We start from the raw sequence: 21,368 nt of genomic DNA, 5'->3' as shown, positions 1-21,368 counted from the left end.
CTCTCATACAACTTTGTTTATTGGTGTGTGGGGGGGGGACTTCATTCCTTCCCATAATTTGTTCAAACCTTCCTTAACTTTATTCCATCTATCCATTTCCACAACACTAAGTAGAAGTTTATACCAACAGTTGATTACTCTTTGACTGAATAAAAATTTCCACACATCTATTCTGTAACTATGTTTTCAATTTAAGTTTATGTTCCATGATGCATTTCATCTGAGTCAGAGTAATGCTGTCATCAGCACTTATTTTACTTAAGTATTTTAAAGCATTATATGCTTCAATTAGGTCACCTTTTACATTAGTATCTTGCATTTATCATAGTTTCCCTCAGTTGCTATTTTCCATCTCTTAGTTTATCTAGATCCTCTTGAAGTGGTATAACAGTAAAGGAACCTTTACTGTTATACCACATCTTTGACCCCTGTGGAACTTCACTCATTACATTAGTCCATAAAGAGCAGTAGTCATTTATCTCTCATCACTTAATCATTCCCTTTATCCTCAATAACAATTTATCTCTAATGCCACATTGCTCCAATTTATACAGCAGGCATAATATGTGCAGTACAGAGTCAAAGGCTTTGCTGAAATATAAATATATGATGGCATATTCTTTGCATTCAGTTCCTTTATCACAATCTCATAGTAGATAATCAGATGCATGACCTCCCTTTAACAAACCCATGCTGTGATTGCCTCATGGGTCCATTCCTGTCAAGATGACCTTGCATTAATTTTTTTTAACTATCAATTCCATTATTTTCCCTAGCACAGAGGTTAAACACACAAGTCTGTAGTTATCCACTGCATCCTTTCCTTATAGAAGGTACATTTATATATCTCCAAGCTGCTGGTACTGCTCCTGAATCGAAGGATGTTTTCATTATTATGGCCAAAGATTTAGCTACCTCTTTTGCAGCTTCTTTTAATACAGCACATCTTGCTATAAGATGCCATTATGCACACAAATTTGAAATTAACAAACAAAAACCATATGCTGCTGTGTTACACTTTCTCACTGGTGTCATTTCAGTTTATGGTTGCCCATGAATCAGAATTATGATATATAATTTGATTTGCCATATATACATTTTGTGTGCAAAATATTTATTCAGCTTATCAGCAATCTGAAAAGGTTCATTAGTAGTCATACCATTGAACCAATGTGATTCACTCTTTCCTTCTAGTGTTAACATAAGCAAAGAATTCTGTGCTGTTTTTCTTTGCACGTTTAGCCAGAGTTCTCATTATCTGCCTTAGCCTACCTATCTCCATGACTAACTTGATTACACACGAGCTTATGAGCTACTGTAACAAGATGTAGGAAAATTGGGTTGATAGACTGAGAAATGGCAGTTGAAGTTTAACATTGACAAATGCAAGGTTCTGCATATGAGTATTCAAAGTATTCTTGTATGTAAAGGTGGTAACCATGGTTTCCCCTATATGCTGCCGAGTCATCTAATGGCAAAGTGCCAAGGCCAGCATTTAAAAAAAGAGATCTAATGAAATGTTTTTGTATTGAGAGAATGCGGAGGATGCTGCAACATTGCAATAGATTTTGAAGTTAAAAACTCTTTCACTACAATGGTGAATGTGCAGGAGCATTGTCATGATGCAAAATCCATGGCAAAGCAGTTTCAGGTCGAACCTGGTTGACTTGCTTGCGAAGCCTTTCCAAAACTTGAAGGTAAAATTGTTGATTGACAGTTTCATTAGGTGGAACAAACTCTTTGTGGACTATTCATTTTCGATCAAAAAAGCAAATTAACATGGTTTTCACTTTTGACTTTGACATTCTCGCTTTTTGGGGTCTTGGCGAGGAAGCTTCCTTCCATTGTTGATTTTGCCCTTTTATTTTGGGGTTGTAAGCAAATACCCAGCTTTCATCCCCTGTAATCACGCGAGAAAGCAAATCTGGAGCATCTTCAATGCTTTCCAACATATCCTGAGAATGTCGCAACCAAATTTCTTTCTGCTCGTGAGAGAAGTTTTTGTCATGTCGAGTCATGGCAGGATGCCCTGCATATTCAGCATCTTCGGCAGATTCACGTCCTTCTCGAAACTGTTTTGCCCAACTGAAAATGCTTGGTTTCGACATGGCATCATTTCCATAAACTCTGGTCAACTTTTCATAAATATCTGTTGACGATTCACCACTTTTCACCAAATATTTTATCACAACTCTTAGTTCTAAATTGCATTCCATTTTTCATGTAACACAGAACTGAAATGACTGACGACGTTTACCCTTTGCATGCAGGTAGAGGGGAGGGGTTCGGGCTACACAGCGAGAGGACGTAACTGTTTACAGTGTGGCCACTTTGACTGAAAAAAAATTATTCTCAACTTTATTGTCGCACCTCGTGTAAGCTACTACTACGTACAGGTGTAAGGATTTTTTTTTTTTTTTTTTTTTTTTTTTTGTGGGGGAAATGATGTGGGGCAGCTATTATTTTAGGATTGTCATAAGGTAAAAAACATGCAGAGTAGCAGCCCTTGTGTTGACATTTTAGAAATTTCTGTACTGCCCAGCACAGGGAATTTTATGGAAATGGATCCAATATAATAAAAATCTGAGCTGCAAAACTACGATTGCAGCTAACTAGTGTGATGTGGATTGTTGCTGTTGCAGAATTGACTTATCTTGCAGAGAGAATCATGTCTGAATTTGCATAACACACAAATTAAGACATGTGAAGTGCACTCAAATTAAGACATGTGATCAACCCATGGCCAGCATGGCCCAGTTTGACTGCAGCTGACAATTGCTTTGAAAGGAATAATAGCACAAAATATCAGATGTCATTATGCTAAATCTGAATTGTGCAGTCAGATATGAAGTTTTCTGAGCAGTGCAGACAGTCCGCAAGAGTAGCTCATGGTGTCTTGTCAATGATATACAGGAATTTTTATAGCAGGGATAAGGAGGTGATTATCCCCTTGTATAAGGCAATGGTCAGGCCACCCCTTGAGTACTGTATACAGATCTGGAGGCTCAATTTAAGAAAGAAGGATGTAGAGCTGTTGGAATGAGTACAGAGAAGGGCAACAAGATTAGTGAATGGAACAAAGGGGTGCTCTTACGAAGAAAGGCTTAAGTTTTGCAAATTAGTGTCTGGAGACTAGGCACCTGTTAGGTGATTTGATTGAGGTGTATAAGGCCTTGAATGGTTTGAGCATGCTCAATGCTGATGGGATTCTTCTTGCTCAGAATAATTGCCTGAGAGGGCATAAATTCAAATTGAGGAAAAACAAGTGTAGGATAGATGTGCGGAAGTTTTGCCTTTAGCCAGCAGGTGTTCGATTGCTGGAACAAAGTTCCATCTGTTGTAGAAGTTGATAGCTTAAATAGATTCAAGGCAGAACTAGGCAAACATTTGGAGCGGCAAGTGTATGGGTAAAATGAGAAGTTTTTTTTTTTTTTGGCTGATGCTGTAGCATCTGATGCAAGAAAGCTTGCTTTCTTGCATCAGATGCTAATGCTAATGATGGGATCCCCATGTTATTATTAATTTTCTGAATAAACATCTATTTTCAAAAATACTAATGTCTAGTTACTTCTATGAAGGCCGCTACACACATTCAGGTAAACCTGTCAGTTATGCCTGCACAGGCACGCCTGTACAGGTCTACCGGACTCCCATAGTGCAGCCACACGCTCCGGTAAACCTGTCACCATTCATTCAGTCAGCTGACCATGGCATCGACAGACAACGTTTTAGCAGAGTTGGCTTATTATTTGCATTGAAGTGTTTTTTTTTTTTTTTTTTCCATAGAATTTATGTAATTATTAACGATAGTAGAATAGAGAAATCCCGAATCTGGCAGTGCGCCTGCCATGTCACTACACACACTCCGGTTCAGGCAAATCGAATGATTTTTCATATTTCCTCTGGTCGCCTGTGCAGGTCAAAATAACTGTGCAGTTTTATCATCCACATGCTCCGGCAGACCTGTGCAGGCATAACTGACAGGTTTACCTGAGCATGTGTAAATCAACACATGCTCAGGTAAACCTGTCATAAACCTTTATAAATCAACAATTAAAGGGAATTGTTAATCCTTGAATAATTGTTAAATGTAGCCATTTCTTGACACTATTATTAGGTTCAATTCAGATGGGTTTGAACTGGTCCTAACACAGTATAATTGGCTAATTAAAATTCATTTGACTATCCAATATAATGAAGTAACCATTAAGATTTTGAACTTATGGAGATATACAATTTTTTTTAATTATTATATTGTAAACATAAGTTTTGTTATTTATAAACTATATTATTGCAGTTTTATTCTAGTTGAATATACTTTTGAATTAATAATACTTTAAATGTGGGTTTTCTTTTATTATTTCATAATACTTATTTATGTTTATCTCTCTCTCTCTCTCTCTCTCTCTCTCTCTCTCTCTCTCTCTCTCAATGAAGGTAATGTTTCTTGGAGAAATTGAAGAGATATTGGATGTTATAGAACCTTCGCAATTTTCAAAAATTCAGGAACCACTATTTAAGCAAATATCGCGGTGTGTGGCTAGCCCACATTTCCAGGTATGTAATTTCTGAATTGACTTTCTTAAAACAAAAATATGTATATTGATATGTATAACATACATTTCCCTCTCCCTCTTCAAATGTATAACCTTCAACTTAAAAATGTTTTGTTAAAATATAAATTTATTAATCCACGTTTATATTTATACTTTTATGAATTGAAATGAACAATATGCAAGAATTTAGAAAAATATGAAAATATTGCTTAAAATTTAAACATTAAATTTTAATAAAAGTACAGAAGTATAAATATCTGTTGCACAATTATTTGCTGTGATTAGCATTAAAACTATAAGCAATTTTTTTATTGGTAAAATGATGTAAGGAGGCAAGCTTGTATAGCTCTGTCACACACAACAAACAGTAGAACATGTACTGATTACTTGTCCAGCTTTTGCAGATGATCGCCGAAACTCCTTCGAAGAGGTAAACAAACATCACTCCCTCACTCTCAAAACCATACTGGAAGATAGAAAAAATATAGCAGATGTTTTTCAGTTCCTCAAGAAAATAAATTACTATAATCAAATATAAAACTAAATATTATCTCTAAAGCAAGCTATAGTCATTCTCTGTTACTCTTGGAAATTATTAGCAGCAATATACGAATTAGAACAAAACCGTTATATAAAATCTTACAGGCGCATTTTAGCCACAGTAGCTCTTGCGCCAAGAATTCTTAAATCAAATCAAATCAGCTTGTATAGCACAAAAAAAAAAAAAAAACTGAAAGTATTCAATATAACCTCCTCTCGTGTCATGTACCCATTTATTTCAAGTATTTGTTTAATCCTACCTTCAACTTAAACCTCCAACCTCCACAAGAGTAGTTGGGAGTTTGCCGAGCAGTTAGTCACCCTTTAATTAAAGGAACATTTTTTGGACATCTCTTCTATAATTATCCCATCTTGGTGTGTGTGTGTGTGTGTGTGTGTGTGTGTGTGTGTGTGTGTGTGTGTGTGTGTGTGTGTGTGTGTGTGTGTGTGTGTGTGTGTGTGTGTGTGTGATTGTTCAACCCTTTTAAGGCCATAAACACCATGATCATGTCATGGTGTTTATGGCCTTAATTATTATTGGTAAAATGATGTAAGGAGGCAAGCTTGTATAGCTCTGTCACACACAACAAACAGTAGGACATGTACTGATTACTTGTCCAGCTTTTGCAGATGATCGCCGAAACTCCTTCGAAGAGGTAAACAAACATCACTCCCTCACTCTCAAAACCATTCTGGAAGATTGTACAGGCATCTCATTAGCTACATAGTATTGTTAATAAATATTAATGGTTATCACTCAAATAGGAATGTTATGAATAATAATAATAAGGATGAAAATAATTTACTTTGGTTTGGATTCTGTACATAAATGTGCAGATGCTTCTCCTGCCTCTGCAGATCACCCCTAAAATTCCAAAGAATCATGCACAACTTCAAGTGGTCAAACTATAGTCCATGAAGAGCAGAGCACATTTACAACTACTTTATCTATCGCTTAACAATACCTTTATTCATAGTAGTAAATTTTTCCTAATATATACACTGAGTGATCACTGAATTATGACCACCCCTATGAAAACTGAATCTGACCCATTGACCACGTGAGGTACGAGAGTGCAGGTTAGTAGACCTACGTAGCATAGATAAGGTGTCAGTGGTTCGGTAGGTAGTAAAATTCCGAGCGTGATGAGTAAAAGGAAGGATTTATTGGACTTTGATAAAGGACAAATTGTGGGTGCTCAACAAGCTGGTGCCTTGATTTCCCAAATGGCTGAACTGGTGGGGTGTTCGAGAGCCACTGTTGTTAAAGTGCACCAGGGCTGGTTTCAAAATGATCAAACAACAACCCGACTGCAAAAGTCAGCGAAGGGTTGATGTTAGAGGTGAGTGCCGGGTCCAGCGACTCGAACAGGCACAGCACTGTTGAAGAGTTGACTACCCGATACAACATGGGCCAGCCCGGAACAATATCTGGCATGACCATGCATCGCACGCTTGCACATATGGGCTATACCAGCAGAAAACCCCCTACAGCATCCTCTCCTAACCAAGGTTCATCAGCGTAAAAGACTTGCCTGGTGCAAGAGCATGCAAGTTGGATGTTAAAAGACTGGAAGGTGTGCTGGTCGGATGAGTCACATTATTTACTCCACACCGTGGATGGTCGTGTACAGATTTGGCGTCAACAACATGAGGCTCTTGATCCATCATGCATGGTATCAAGAGTGCAGGCCGGTGGAGGCGGTTGTATGGTGTGGGGCATGTTTCACTGGCAGGAACTTGGACCCCTGGTGTATGTGGAACAACGTATTAGTGGTCTCCGCTATCATCAACTGCTTGCTGACTGTGTACTCCCACTATGTTACACTTTCCCGAATGGCGATGGTGTCTTCCAAGATGACAATGCACAGAGCCAATTGGGCACTTGTTGTGCAGGAATGGTTTGAGGTACACAGTTCTGACTTCCAGCATATCAGTTGGCCTCCGAACTCCCCCGATATCAATCTCATAGAGCACTTATGGGACACTATGGAAAGGCATATCAGGCGTCTGGATACACAAATCCCCTGCATTGCTGACCGCATTACACACAGCTTGGTGGTTGGCCATACCTCCCAAACGCTTCCGACATCTTGTTGAATCAATGCCATGTCGGATAGCTGCTGTACTGAGGGCAGAAGGAGGACCTACAAAGTATTAGGTAGATGGTCATAATTCAGTGATCACTCAATATATATATAATAGCAAATAACAGTTTAAAGTGTGGTACATTGAGGTGTTCATTGTGCAGAATGCCAACCTAAAGGAAATAAGGAAAGATATTGAAAGCCAAAAGAAGATACAAAAATAATAATAACAAGGTATAAAATCAATATGAGAAATATCTACATAATTACATATAGCCAACACTGATTGTTTTAAGTATTTTGGTAATTAATTGATGAATTATTTAAGCATTGCATACTGAAGAAGCATTCCATTTCATTAAAAATTTATCTTTTCATAACTGCAACAATTTTTTTTTGTATCATATTGTTTCTTCATTTGGTACACTCTGTCACTCCTTACGAATGCTGGACTGCAACATAATAAAACAGTTCCTCTGAGATGCTGCATTGAGTGATGTAGTTTCGGTTGAATTGAAACTTCTATAACACTGATAATCATTAGTAAACTTGTATCACAACAAACAGTAGGAAACTGGCAGAAGCTGGCTGTGAGTGTGTACTGACCAGTAGTTGGTGAATTGGCCAGCACACATCAGTTTGCGGTGGATAGAAGCTTTTAAGCACATGCCCTCGCGTCGAACAAGAGTATCTAAAAAAAAAAATCTGAAATATATTTATCTTAGATTGAAGCTTGGAGACAGGCCCTTTCCAATTTAATCTGGTAAGTGTCTGCCTTCAAGAAACAAACCTAACTGCACAAATAAATATAGATGACTCGTTATGTTATGTAGAGACAAGACCGATTTCCCTCCAGTTAAACACATGGTACAGAACAAAACAAATGCATTCACTTGCAAACATCTTTGGAAGCAGCTGTAGTGCGAACCTCAATCTAGTTTACATTTACACTAGTCTCACTTTGCCTTCCTCCAAATCAACAGTGTGTGTATGCAGACCTTGAAGAGTTAATGACTCATCTACCACACTCAGTCTGTATATGGACACGTGTGGGATCTCACCATTATGACAAATGAGAAAAACTGATTTAAAAATTATTGGACAAACAAAATCTTTCACCTTAACACAGAAATTGAAACTTATCCATTACCCACAGAAACAGTCTCTGCCATTGACATTTCCATATGTTCACCAGTCCTGTACCACTCATTGAATGGAAAATCTTAAATAATCCACTTAATAGCAGTCATCTCCCTATGGTCTGCAGAATAGTAACAAATGATGTTATACATCATGATGGCAAAAAACGATGGAGTTTTCATAAAGCTGGCTGGACAAATAATCAATACTCAGCATATAGACATTGCTATTACTCATGTTACAAACCAAATATTTATTGGCAGCTAAAGCTACAGTACCTTTGTTACCTGGAAAATATCATAAACGTACCACTACATGGTTGAACAATGAATGCAGTATTGCCAAAATAGAAAAGCTTGGAATCTCCTCCGAAAGTATCCTACCTCCACCAATCTTATAAATTTTAAAGAGCTAGAGCTAGGTATGTCCAGTGTAAGAATAGAAAGGAATCGTGGATATGTTTCACTTCCACAATCAACAGAAATACTGATAGTAGGGTTATTTGGAATAAAATCGGACAACTTAATGGGAAACTTCTTTCAGTTCCAACTCTACTAATAAACTGGAATGGATGGGATATCATTAATTCTGAGAAAATTGCAAACATATCAGCATATATACCAAAATTTCAGACTGAAATCCATAGCTGAAAAATATAAGCTACTTTAATAACAATCAACAACTTCCATATAACCAGCCTTTCAATGTAGAAGAACTACAAGAAACTGTCTGAGGCAAGGAGTGCAGCAGGACCTGATGAAGTTCATTATCAAATGTTACCACAGCTTATTCAAAAATCTCGAAATACTTTACTTATATTATACAACATAATTTTTATGAAAAACTATCATTGAAGTATGAGTGAAAGGTAAACTCCCTGCATCACACTATTGTAATTGCTTTCCCCAAACCTGGAAAAAATCATATGAATCCCACAAATTATCGAACAGTAGCCCTAACAAACCACCTTGGAAAAACCCTGGAGAAAAAAGTGAATAATCAACTAACCTGGTTCTTGGAAATCCATAATGTACTAAACAGAAATTGGTATGGCTTTTGTAAAATTAGATCATCACTGGACACTATGATAAAAGCAGACACAAATATTCAAAATGCTTTTCTGAGGAATAAGTATCTAATTATGATCAATCTTGATATGGAAAGGGCATTCTGAATGGCTTTCATAACTATGGTTTGCAAGGACACCTACCAATCTTAATCCATAATTTTCTGAAACACGGAACTTTCTAAATGAAATACCAAAGCAAACTATCACAAACATATGTTCAAGTTCTTGGAGTTCCTCAGGGCTCAGTTCTCATTCTTATTTTGTTTGCAATCAAAATAAATTCTATTACAAAAGACTAACCTATGTAACGCATTTTGGTAAGTCTTTTGTAATAGAAACATTCCTTTATGCAGATGCCATTCACAAAACATGAGTATGATTGAAAGGCAACCACAAAGTTCAATTAAAAACAGTGGATACAGAATATCACAACAAAAAACAACAGTCATGCATTTCTGTAGAAAGCAAAAAATACACCAGAAATAAAACTAGAAAATCAGCTGATACCTCTAGCAAATTACATTTCCTTGGCCTAATTCTTGATAAAAAGCTTAACTTTTTGGAACATATCAAATGCCTCTGAACAACCTGTCTTAACCCTTTAGGGTCCAGCATTATTTCTGCTGTCTTCCCATTCTGGTCCAATACAAAACTGGGAGGGGGGAGGGAAAAATTAATACTGAATATGAGCTCTTTAACGTGTGGTATTTGAAACATTAACCAGGATGCAATCCTGGTTTTTTTGGAGCATGTCTCACTCTTTTTCTTCCACCGCTAACCCTTCTGTCATTACACACAGTACAGTCTTTCTTCTTATTTGAGTTTTTTGTTTCATAAAAAAATGCGGGTAGCCATTCAATCTCTCTTTGGCATCTGAACTTGATGGCCTTTTTTCTAGAAAGGACATTGTTATTTTGGACATCTCCTGAACAAGCACCTTCTTTTGAAACTGCTTGTGTGTGTGTGACGAAGGTTTTTTTGAGATAGATCCACCACCACCTTCATTGAGATGAAGCTGTTTACAATTGAGACTTCTAATAGCCAGAAAAGCAGCTTTCTCCACCATTTCATTGATTTCCAAGTGAACAAATAACTTGCACAGTAATAGTCAGCTCTGTCTACTGCTCCCATATTTTTTGTATATTCACAAATAGCAACTGGCTTTTCAGTCTGTAAGATTTCCTCTCCTTTTACCTTTTCTGTTGTGATCACAGTTTGGGTATCATAGAAAGTAGAAAGCATAAGTACGGTTCTTTTTTTTTCTTTCCATACCGGCACTTCAACTGTATCCTCCTTTCGAAAATCAACAACTTTGTTTTTCAGTTTTCTTTGTCTTCTTGATCTCTACTGGTAAACCCTTCCTGTTTCTATAACAGTGCCTGTTATGAGAAACAGGAAGTATATTCACTTTTATGTAGTTCTTCTGCTAGTTGAATATTAGTGTAAAAATCAGTCAGTGAACAAATGAAATCCACTATCCTCAACACTTTGAAGAAATTTTTTGATGAGATGAAGCCACATCAGCATTGATTGATAGGTCACCATCAGTTTCTTCATCACTGCTATCGAATATATTGTCAGGATTGAAAATAACATCCTCACATCAGAATTAAATCAAATTCTGAATTGGAAAACCCTAACAATTTCTTCATCAGAAAGGCCTTTTTGAGATATTGATGCCATGATTAAACACTGTTTCTGGCAGAGAGTAAATACACTGTGAATATTAAAAACTAAGAAGAAAAACTGCAGCTGCCCACTGTTAACAATTGAATGTAAATATTCAGTTACTTTGTCAAACTGTTTATATGAAATAAACACTTTGACAAACTAATTGAATAGAAGTTCAAATAGAAGTCAGTTAGATAATTACACTGGAAGACCAGGAAAATAAGTTATAAAATTGGCAAAACAGAAACGGGACATTGGACCATAAGAGAAATTTTACGATGATGCATGAGAGGAGACATTGGACTGCAAAGGGTTAAAAAACTAAATATTTTTAGAATTGTTTATGCAGTGATGTGGGGAGCTGATCAGCACCTGTTTCTTCACTTATACCCTGCCTTAATCAGATCAAGAGTAGGCTATGGAGCTCCAGTCTACAGCTTATGTAGACCAAGTGTTGTTCAGTGGCTGACTCCATACATCACAGTATCTTATGAATTGCCCTAGGTACATACAGAACATAACCTGTACAAAGCTTATATGCAGAGGTCCATGAGCTTCCACTATATCTCAGGAGACAAATGCTGTCTGTTTTTAAACTATGCCATCAAAATCTGAAGTCTTCCTAATCACACTTGTTGGCACTATCTCTTCAATCAACAGTAAATAAACCAGCTGAAATAAGACTACAAGAATGAAATACAACTTCAAAATGGGATCTAAGCTTTGACAACATATATGATGATAATAGTATAATGAATCCATCAGCCCATACTTTCGCTCCTTTATGTAAATGATGTTACCATTTCATGCCATTCACAAAACGTGAGTATGCACCAGTCTACTTGTCAAAATTCTCCGAATATTTTCAAATATATACAGATGACTCTAAAACACATACTCAAGTGGGTGCTGCAGTGGTCCTTCCACACATTGTGATCTCACAGTTACTCCCAAATGACTGCAGTAGCGGTTCTGCTGAGCTATTTTCCCTACTAATAGCCTTGGGAATTGAAACCTCCTCTTCTGAAACACCTCATATATACAGACTCATTAAGTGCAATGCATTCCCTCCGGTAAAAGTACATGCCATCTCATCCTGTACTTCACCAGATACTGGCTCATCTAATGAAGCTCAAAAAGGGAAAAGGGCAAGTTAAGTTCTGTTAGATCCCAAGGCCTTCTGGTATTGAGGGAAATGAATGTGCTGATTGAGTAGCAAAGAATCCTGAAAATACAAATCTACACTATAAAGTTCTACATTCTGATTAAGACTTATCATCAAACAGACTTTAAACACTCAGTGGTCACAAATCTGGCAGAATCAACCAAATGATAAACTTATATGCAAATAAAGCAGAAACTTCATCTATGCTGGTCGAATCTCCTTAAGAATCAGCACAAAGAAGTCATTCTAACAAGATTGCATTCTAATGTATTGTTAGTCATTCTAACAAGATTACGTACTCATCTAACACACTTGTTCCTACTCATGAAAGCGAATCCTTCAGAATGTCTCCACTGCTGTTGTCAAATCACTGGGAAACATCTCCTTGTAAATATGCAGGACTCCCTAACCTTATCTCAAACTATAGGCAATGATTCTAACACTGAAAATGTATTTACTTTTTCAAAACTAATAGGACATTTCAGCTACGTATAAATCATGATTATGTAACATTATTTTTCATAATACCAATAGTTATATGCAGTACAGCCAAAGTTGCTTTTGTGCCAGAAAAATCCAAATTTTGTGCCAGAAAAAAACCATCCAGTGTAATCTCAGAGTGCAACTTCCTTAATGTGTCAGAAGTGGAAACCTGCACTGAACTAAAACCTTATGGGGGGTGACAGCAGCCACAAGAATATTTGTGCACAAATGAAATCTAGTTCCAACAAGAAACATCCTTCCTACCTTTTAATGCATAGTAAGGCCACACACATGAAATCTAATCCAGTGTTTTAAATATCATAAACATGGACATTTGCATAACTCTGTCATGGAACTCTCATCTGTGCTCATTGCAACACAAGTCCATTAGGGCAAGATGTGTTCAACCATGAAACCAAACTGTGTCAACTCTCAAGGAGAACACTTGGCATACTGCAGAGCATGCCAGTAGCAAAAAGAAGAAAAAAGAAATCTAGAGGTACAAAGCAGAGTTGAACATTTCATGTTAAGAAGCAAGAAAAGTAGTGAAAGCAGTGGTTATTAAGAAACTTACGTACACTCAGGTTTCAGAAAAGTATTTCATTGGAACACAGTCAGCAGCTACTCCCATTTCAATACCTCCTATTGCTCCAACTCTACATAAGCAAAAGAAAAGTGGTAAAGAAAATCCATCAAAGCCTACCATCACCTGCAAGCCAAGAACAGATGGATATAGAGGTTAAAGAAACATGATGAATCAATCCTGAAAATTTTTGTTGAGGAAGACCAAGTCTATACTTCACCAAGAAAGATAAAGCCAAGTCAGAGAAAACAAAGGCACTAGCCCCTCAAAAGTCAGGTCCACCAAACCAAATAATGATAAAGTTTATTCAGTTGAATTTTTACAATTGTCACAGCCTATCATGAAACAGTTTGCCTCTATATTCAAAAGACTTCTTTAAAGACGATGGAAAGCCCAACCCTCAAGGATTGTATGATCATTCATAAGGATATGATGGTGGGTGGTCCTGTGAATGGAGGAGTCTATGTTGTAATGGGCAATCATATCCCCACTGAACAAAATTCTGCTTGGAGGCAGTTCTGGCTAATATTGCAGTAGGGTTTATCCTGACTGTCTGTTCCATATAGGTGCCATCTAGAACTGACATCCCCCTGGATTGTCAATGAACTTATCTCACAGCTGCCATCCCCTCTTCTCATATTGAGTGATTTTAATAGTCACAGTACATTGTGGGATAGTCCTTGTATTAATAGATGTAATTGGGTAATCCATTTTGAACTTGGGGACCAACACATACTTTCATCAATCAATGCATGGTTTTACTGCCATTAATTTGTCTATTGCTCCCCTCCCTCTTCTCAGTAATATTCACCTTAGTCAATGAGCAACCTGGTTATCCTGTTGGGGCACCAAGATGGAAACTTGAAACAGTTGACTGAAATGGCTACAAATAGCTAATGCTTTGATGTGGTCACAGTCAGCCAGGTTGTAATGCAGTAAAGCCAGAGAAAGTGCCCTTCAGTGGCTTGATCTGATTCATCATCATGGAATCTGTATCAGTACTGGTGCCTCTCAGATATCTCCAGTTAAAGTTTGTACATTGATGCAAATTAACCATCTCTGTCAATTTTTTGTGTACAACTTGGCATTACATTATGCAATTAAACTTAAACCTTTGCTAGACTAGCTCACATGGTTAGTAGGCTTTGAACCGAGCTGGAAAAATCTTTGATGCTCATCGTAGGGTTAACTGACCTTAAGGCATTCGAGAGCTTCATAATTTTAGTGTGACAACAGGCCTTGTTGCCCCTCCCTTCATCTGCACAACTATTGCCTTTGTGAAGTATTTGTTCTCTGATTTCACTTTTCACTTCAGAGAAGAGAAATATGTCACCAAAATAGGCCATCAGTATCACCATGGCAAGACTCCATACCATGCAGGGCTAGTTTGTGGACACTGACATTGAATGTCCAGCTCAAAGACCAGATCTCAACACCTATGGGACAAGTTGGAGTGCTGGATTAGGATTTGGCCAAAACAGCTTTCTTTTAAACCAGCTTTAGAATTTGCTTTGGAGGAGGAATGGTGTGAATTCTGGCTGGAAGTTGGTAAAAAGTATGCCCAGGAGAAAGTACATTCAGGCCAAAGGTATCCCTATCGTGTACTATGTTAGGTTTCTGAGTTAAAAGCACTTTTTATAACTACCAGTGTATGTCTGAAAACTTTTGTAATACTTTTCTCTTAAAGAATATTTATCAGGTACAGCTAAGGGTATTCTTATTATTATTAGTTTTTACATATAATTTTTTTTATTTTTGCAAGCAATATTTATTGTTGAACAAAAAATGAATAGCAAATGCTTAATTTTTAAGCATTTGCTATTCATTTGTTAAGCATTTGCTATTCATTTTTTAGTCAGATTTATTACGGTATTATAAGATTACTATAATTTCGCTATTGTTATTGTTGAACATTATATTTTGTTTAATGCCTAAATTTGTTTTTGGTGTTTGTAAACTAATTATATTGATAAATTTCACTCAGTTTTCAGGAAATCTGGATAAAGCTGGGTTATTTGTTTTATAGGTAGCAGAGAGAGCTCTGTACTTTTGGAACAATGAATACATACTGAGTTTAATAGAAGAAAATAATGGTGTAATTATGCCTATCATGTTTCCTGCCCTGTATCGTATCTCAAAGGAGCACTGGAATCAGACAATTATTGCTTTGGTGTATAATATCCTCAAAACTTTCATGGAGATGAACTCCAAGCTCTTTGATGAATTAACTGCTTCTTACAAATCAGAGAGGCAAAAGTAAGCATAATATACAACAATACTTAAACTGTATAATTTTTCACTTTTTAGATGTTTTGTGCAACTCCTTTTAAAAACATAAAAATGACATACTATTGAAGGAATCATGACATGCTATTGGAGGAATATTTACCCAAAATTGGAAAGGGTCCCCTCAGTATTTTATTAGCTAGAAAAGCAAAGGTGATTTTTGTTATGTGCATTAGGATGCATATGACAAAAAATGCTTTACCCATTAGCACACCCAGAATTTTTCTTTGGGAGTGTATGACCATCAAAGCAGTTGCTTTGACCTACAGAAAATTACTTCTCTCCTCCATTTTGATTGGGGTCTATTTGGGGGAGGGGGTGAAGCCTGACACCCCCCATGTACACCACTGAATTGACCTGTAAGTATTTCAGGTGTAATTTACCAAAAGTTGCCAAATTTATCGTAGTTTCAGTTGCTTTAAGCATTTTCTTCAGGTATATCTAATACTCCTCCCCCTCCCAAGTTGTCCCCTAAGTAAGAGGAAAACATGCTGGGTGAGAAGTTCATTATATCACGGTATATATATACATACCAGTATAAGTTCATGATATGATAAGTAATCTGGGATGTCTGGTCAGGTGTTTTGTGAATCATCAGCAAATGATGGCTATCCAGTCACTTTTTGCAATATATGAACACAGAAATATTTTGCAATTTTGTCATAGCTGTGCTGTTCTATATGCCAATTAATATTTTTAATTGTACTTACTTTTTTTGACATAAGTGGCATAGAATTTCTTACCCCTCCCCTTTTTTTAAGAAGAAATCTTATGTGCATACAGGGGTGTTTAATAACATGAAAGCTGCTGTACTTTGAGGATTTATTTAGGATCTGAAAACAAAGTTCACATAAGCATGTGTCTGATTATGAATAGTTATGGAGCTATGGCTGTTTCAGTTTTAAAAAAAAATTAGTTTTCAATGGTAAAAAAGAAAAATAAAGAGAGACATACCTAGTAAAATGTTTATTCATACTATGTGCATGTTTACATATGCTTTTTTGTTTTTTATTTTATCATTGAACACTCAATAGCCACATTTTATAATTCAGTCATAGCTCCCTGACTGAATAGTTAGGGAGCTATGACTGAATTAACTTTTTTACTTTTTTTTTTTTTCATTGTTTTCAGGTCCTGAACTAACCTTGTAAGTGTGGCCCACTTATTGTAATGTGTGAATTTTGTAAATAATAATAATAAACACTCTTGTTCAAAAGAAAAGAATATATTTCTTCTTCTTTGCAGGTTACAAAATACACCAATAAACATAACTTCTCATCTAGAGAGAAATAGATATGATAGATAAAATCATTTAAGAACTTTTTTGTTTTAAATTTTAAAGTTATAAATCTCAGCTTAATAATTATTTGAGTCACTTATTTATAATGATTGAACAGAATTTTAACTACTTTATTTTCTACTAAACAAGGTAACATTTGCAGACATTCAGTAATTCCTTTGATATGAATAAGCATGCAACGATTTCTTTTCCATAAAAAAAATTTTTTTTTTTTTTAATTTTCATTGTTGGCTACCTTTACTGATATTGCTCCCTTGATTGTATCTTTAGATTCCACAATTTTAAGTTTTTAATGAAGAACTAAAAAGACAAAGTTTTTCCTTTAAAGCTTGAATAATCCTTTTTTAACATTCCTGAAAATCTTGCTTAATGCAATTTTTTGACATCTTCAGTTCCTTTTAAGTGTTGTTTTTTTTGTTGTTGTTGTTGTCATCTTTCTCTCCTCTCCCTATCAGTGACATGACATGCATATAATTTTCAGCAACATGCTACAAGTATGAGAAGATACATTGTTACTCTTAGTAATATTAAGCTGTTTTTTTTGTTATTTATCAATGATATCGATGAAGGTATATCAGGCTTAGTGTCGTGGTTTGCAGATGATACAAAGGTTGGCAGGGTTGTTAATGGCAGCGTGCTACTGCAACAGGATCTAAAAAATTTGGACAGATGGACTGAGAAATGGCAACTGAAGTTTAACATTGATAAACGTTAAACTTCAGTTGCCACTGTTAACAGGGGAGACTGCTTCTACAGGAATGGGATACACTTAAATAGAAAGGGTGCAAGCATATTTGCTGATGCTATCGAGGCAGTGTGAAGAGGGTCGGAAAACTGCTAGCTTGTGGGGATACAAGGACTAATAGAGTAACAGTAGCCACGGGCAGAGGTGAAAGTGATTCTTGCACTGCTTCTATTGGAATGAGCAGCAGCCTGGAAAACAAGATGCAGGTATTTCAGAGATTGCTGGGAGTCATTGCGGTACACGTAAACACATGGGTTGTGTTAGGGTAGCTGAGAATAGGAACAGGTGCATGTATACTTGCGTATACACCAATGCTAGGAGTTTGGTAAATAAATTTGATGAATTTGAGGTATTGCTCAAAACATCAAAGGCAGATATTGTTGGGATATCAGAGACGTGGTTTCACATAGATATAAGGAATGCAGAACTGAAATTTGGGGAATACAATGTGTACAGGAAGGATAGACAGGATACGATGGGAGGAGGGGTTATGCTATTAGTTAAGAAACACATAAAATCCAAGGAAGTGAAGCAAGTCGACATTGCTGGACAGTGCAGTGTCAAATCAGTTTGGTGTGACATAAGCATTGGGAGATCAAAATTGAGAGTAGGAGTGTGTTATAGGCCTAATGACTCTGATGAGTATAATAAGAAACTGTACAGGGAAATAGTGGGCCAGTAAATCAGAGAGTCTTATAATGGGGAAATTTTAATTTCCCAGATATTGACTGGAATTTGTGGGTTGGTTACTCACACACTAGCAAGACTTTTGTGGATTTATTTGAAGATTGTTTTCTACATCAGCATGTTCGAGAGGCAACCAGAGGGAGTAATACTCTTGATCTGATTATCAGTAGTGATCATTCATGCATTAAGAATTTGCAGATAAAGGAACCAATAAGTGGCAATGATCACAGTGTGCTGAAGTGGGATTTACTCAGAGGTAACTACCATCAGGGGTAAAGGGAAGGGTTTTTGCTTTCGTAAAGGCGACTACAGTAGTCTGAGACAGTATTTAAATTCTATACTGTGGGACCAACTGATGATGTTACCAACAGCAAATTCAAAATGGGAAGCATTCAAAGAATTAATCTTGGAAGCTACTAGGCTTTACATACCAACTAAGAAATATTGTTCAAGGTTAAGGCCTAAATGGATGTCAGATGAACTAATGAGACATATTGCAGAGAAGAAAAATGCATGGGATACATATAAATTAATGGGTGACATGGAAGCTTACGATAGATATAAGCTGGTCTGTAACCAAGTCACAAAGGAGATTAGGCAGGCAAAGGCAGATTATGAGAAATATTTGGCAAAGGATGCAAAGAAAAACAGCAAAGAGTTCTTTACCTATGTAAACTCTAGAAGGAAAGGGATGAATCAGGTTGGTCCACTGGATATTGATGGTTCAACTGTTGATGATCCTACTCAGGTTGCTAACAAACTAAATGAGTATTTTGCATCTACATTCACACATGAGGAGTTATTTAGGGAGGGGAATGCCAGAGGTGAATTGAACTCTGGCAGTGAGCTAGATGATTTTGTAATAACTGAGAGTAAAGTGGAGAAGAAATTGTTGAAGATAAACAAAAAAAAAAGGCACCTGGGGTGGATGGGATCTATCCAGTTATATTAAAGGAGGCAGCAAAGGAAGTAAGCAAACCCTTAGCCATAATTATGATAGCTTCTTTGGACTCAGGGGAGGTAACCATGGACTAGAGATGTGCAAATGTGACCCCAATTCACAAAGGAGGATCAAAGGGTGACACAAGTAATTATTGACCTGTTAGTTTAACTTCTGTTCCAGGAAAATTAATGGAGGCACTGGTAAAAGAAGCACTGCAGGATCATCTAAACAAGACTTTGCTTATAGCTCGGACACAGCATGGTTTTGTTAAGGGAAAGTCTTGCCTGACCAATTTGATTGGATACTATGATGTCACAAAGGAACTGGATGCAGGGAATAACTTTGATATCATATTTTTGGATCTTAGAAAGGCTTTTGATAGTGTTGCACATGGAAGACTGCTGAACAAATTGGAACAGTGTGGCATTAGAGGCAAATTGCTGCTATGAATAAAGGGATGATTGAGTGGGAGAAGACAGAGAGTGGTGATCAATGGTCACTGCTCGTCGTGGACTAATGTTATTAGTGGAGTCATTCACGGTTCAGTGTTGGGTCCATTGTTGTTTTCTGTATTTATAAATGATATTGATGATGGTATATCAAGCTTAATGTCCAAGTTTGCAGACGATACAAAGGTTGGCAGGGTTGTTAAGGTGCCGACCGGGCTAGCCAGGTGGGTAAATCGCCTGCCTGGCAACCCAAAGGTCGCAGGTTCGAATCCCGCCTCGGGCTTGGATCAAAGTACTGCAAAAACCTTGGGAGGTGCATTATGGCCACAGAAGCCGATGCGCCTACAACTACCAAAAAAAAAAAAAAAAAAAAAAGAAAGAAAAGGTTGTTAAGGACGCTAATGACATTACGCTGCTGCAACAGGATCTAGAAAAGTTGAGTAGATGGGCTGAGAGGTGGCGAATGAAGTTTAACATTGACAAATGTAAAGTACTACATGTGGGAAGCAGAAACCCCAGAGTAACGTATCAACTCTATGGTACTACACTGACAGTGGTAGAGAATGAAAAGGACCTGGGGGTAATTGCAGGCAGATATGAAGTTTTCTGAGCAGTGCAGATGGTCTGCAAGAGTAACTCATGGTGTCTTTTCAATGATATACAGGAATTTTTGTAGCAGGCATAAGGAGGTGATTCTCCCTTTGTATAAGGCAATGGTCAGTCCACAGCTTGAGTACTATATACAGGTCTGGAGGACTCATTTTAAGAAGGATGTAGAGCTGTTGGAACGAGTACAGAGAAGGGCAACAAGATTAGTGAATGGAACAAAGGGATGCTCTTACGAAGAAAGGCTTAAGTTTTGCAAATTACAGTGTCTGGAGACTAGGCACCAGCGAGGTGATCTGATAGAGGTGTATAAAGCCTTGAATGGTTTGAGCATGATCAATGCTGATGGGATTCTTCCTCTTGCTCAGAATAATCACCTGAAAGGGTATAAATTGTGGAAGTTGATAGCCTAAATAAATTTAAGGAACAGAAGGGTGAAATGGGAGAGGGTGGGTTTTTTTTTTTTTTTTTTGGCTGATACTGCATAAGCTTGCTTTCTTGCATTATGTGCCTCTACTAATGCTAAATGCAAAGTACTGCATATGGGTAGAAGTAACCCCAGAGGAATGTACCAACTATGTGGTACTACACTTAATGGTAGAAAATGGAAAAGGCCTGGAAGTAATTGTACAGTCAGATATGAAGTTTTCTGAGTAATGCAGACAGGCTGCAAGAGCAGGTCATGGGGTTTTGTCAATGATATACAGGAATTTTGCTAGCAAGGAAAAGGAGGTGATTATCCCTTTGTATAAGGCAACGTCTTGAGTACTGCATACAGGTCTGAAGGCCTCATTTTAGGAAGGATGTAGATTTGCTTGAGGGTGTACTGAGAAGGGCAACAAGATTGGTGAGAGGAATGAAGGGATCCTCTTACCAAGCACCAAGAGAGGCTTAAGTTCTGCAAATTGCAGCAGCTGGAGACTAGGTACCTGGGATGTGATCTGATTGAGGTGTATAAGGCTTTGAATGGGTTGAGCACGCTTAATTCTGATGGGATTCTTCCACTTGCTCAGATTACGAACCTAAGGGACCATAAATTCAAATTGAGGAAAGACAGT

The 21,368-nt window shown here is 37.1% G+C and overlaps 1 protein-coding gene across 1 annotated transcript in view; it reads left to right on the top strand.

Moving 5' to 3' along the window:
• Window positions 1–21,368, top strand: part of LOC150085076 (serine/threonine-protein phosphatase 2A 56 kDa regulatory subunit epsilon isoform-like) — a 199,613-nt gene that overhangs the window by 163,856 nt on the left and 14,389 nt on the right. The window contains exons 10-11 of the mRNA XM_090376775.1: window positions 4,438–4,557; window positions 15,321–15,550. Coding sequence (XP_090232901.1) covers window positions 4,438–4,557; window positions 15,321–15,550 — 350 coding nt within the window. The remainder of the gene's footprint in view (window positions 1–4,437; window positions 4,558–15,320; window positions 15,551–21,368) is intronic.

Source organism: Mastigoproctus giganteus, chromosome 6 (assembly GCF_048544385.1).
Source record: "Mastigoproctus giganteus isolate SK-2022 chromosome 6, ASM4854438v1, whole genome shotgun sequence".
Lineage (NCBI taxonomy): Eukaryota > Metazoa > Arthropoda > Arachnida > Uropygi > Thelyphonidae > Mastigoproctus > Mastigoproctus giganteus.
This window is presented reverse-complemented; position numbering and strand designations above follow the sequence as displayed.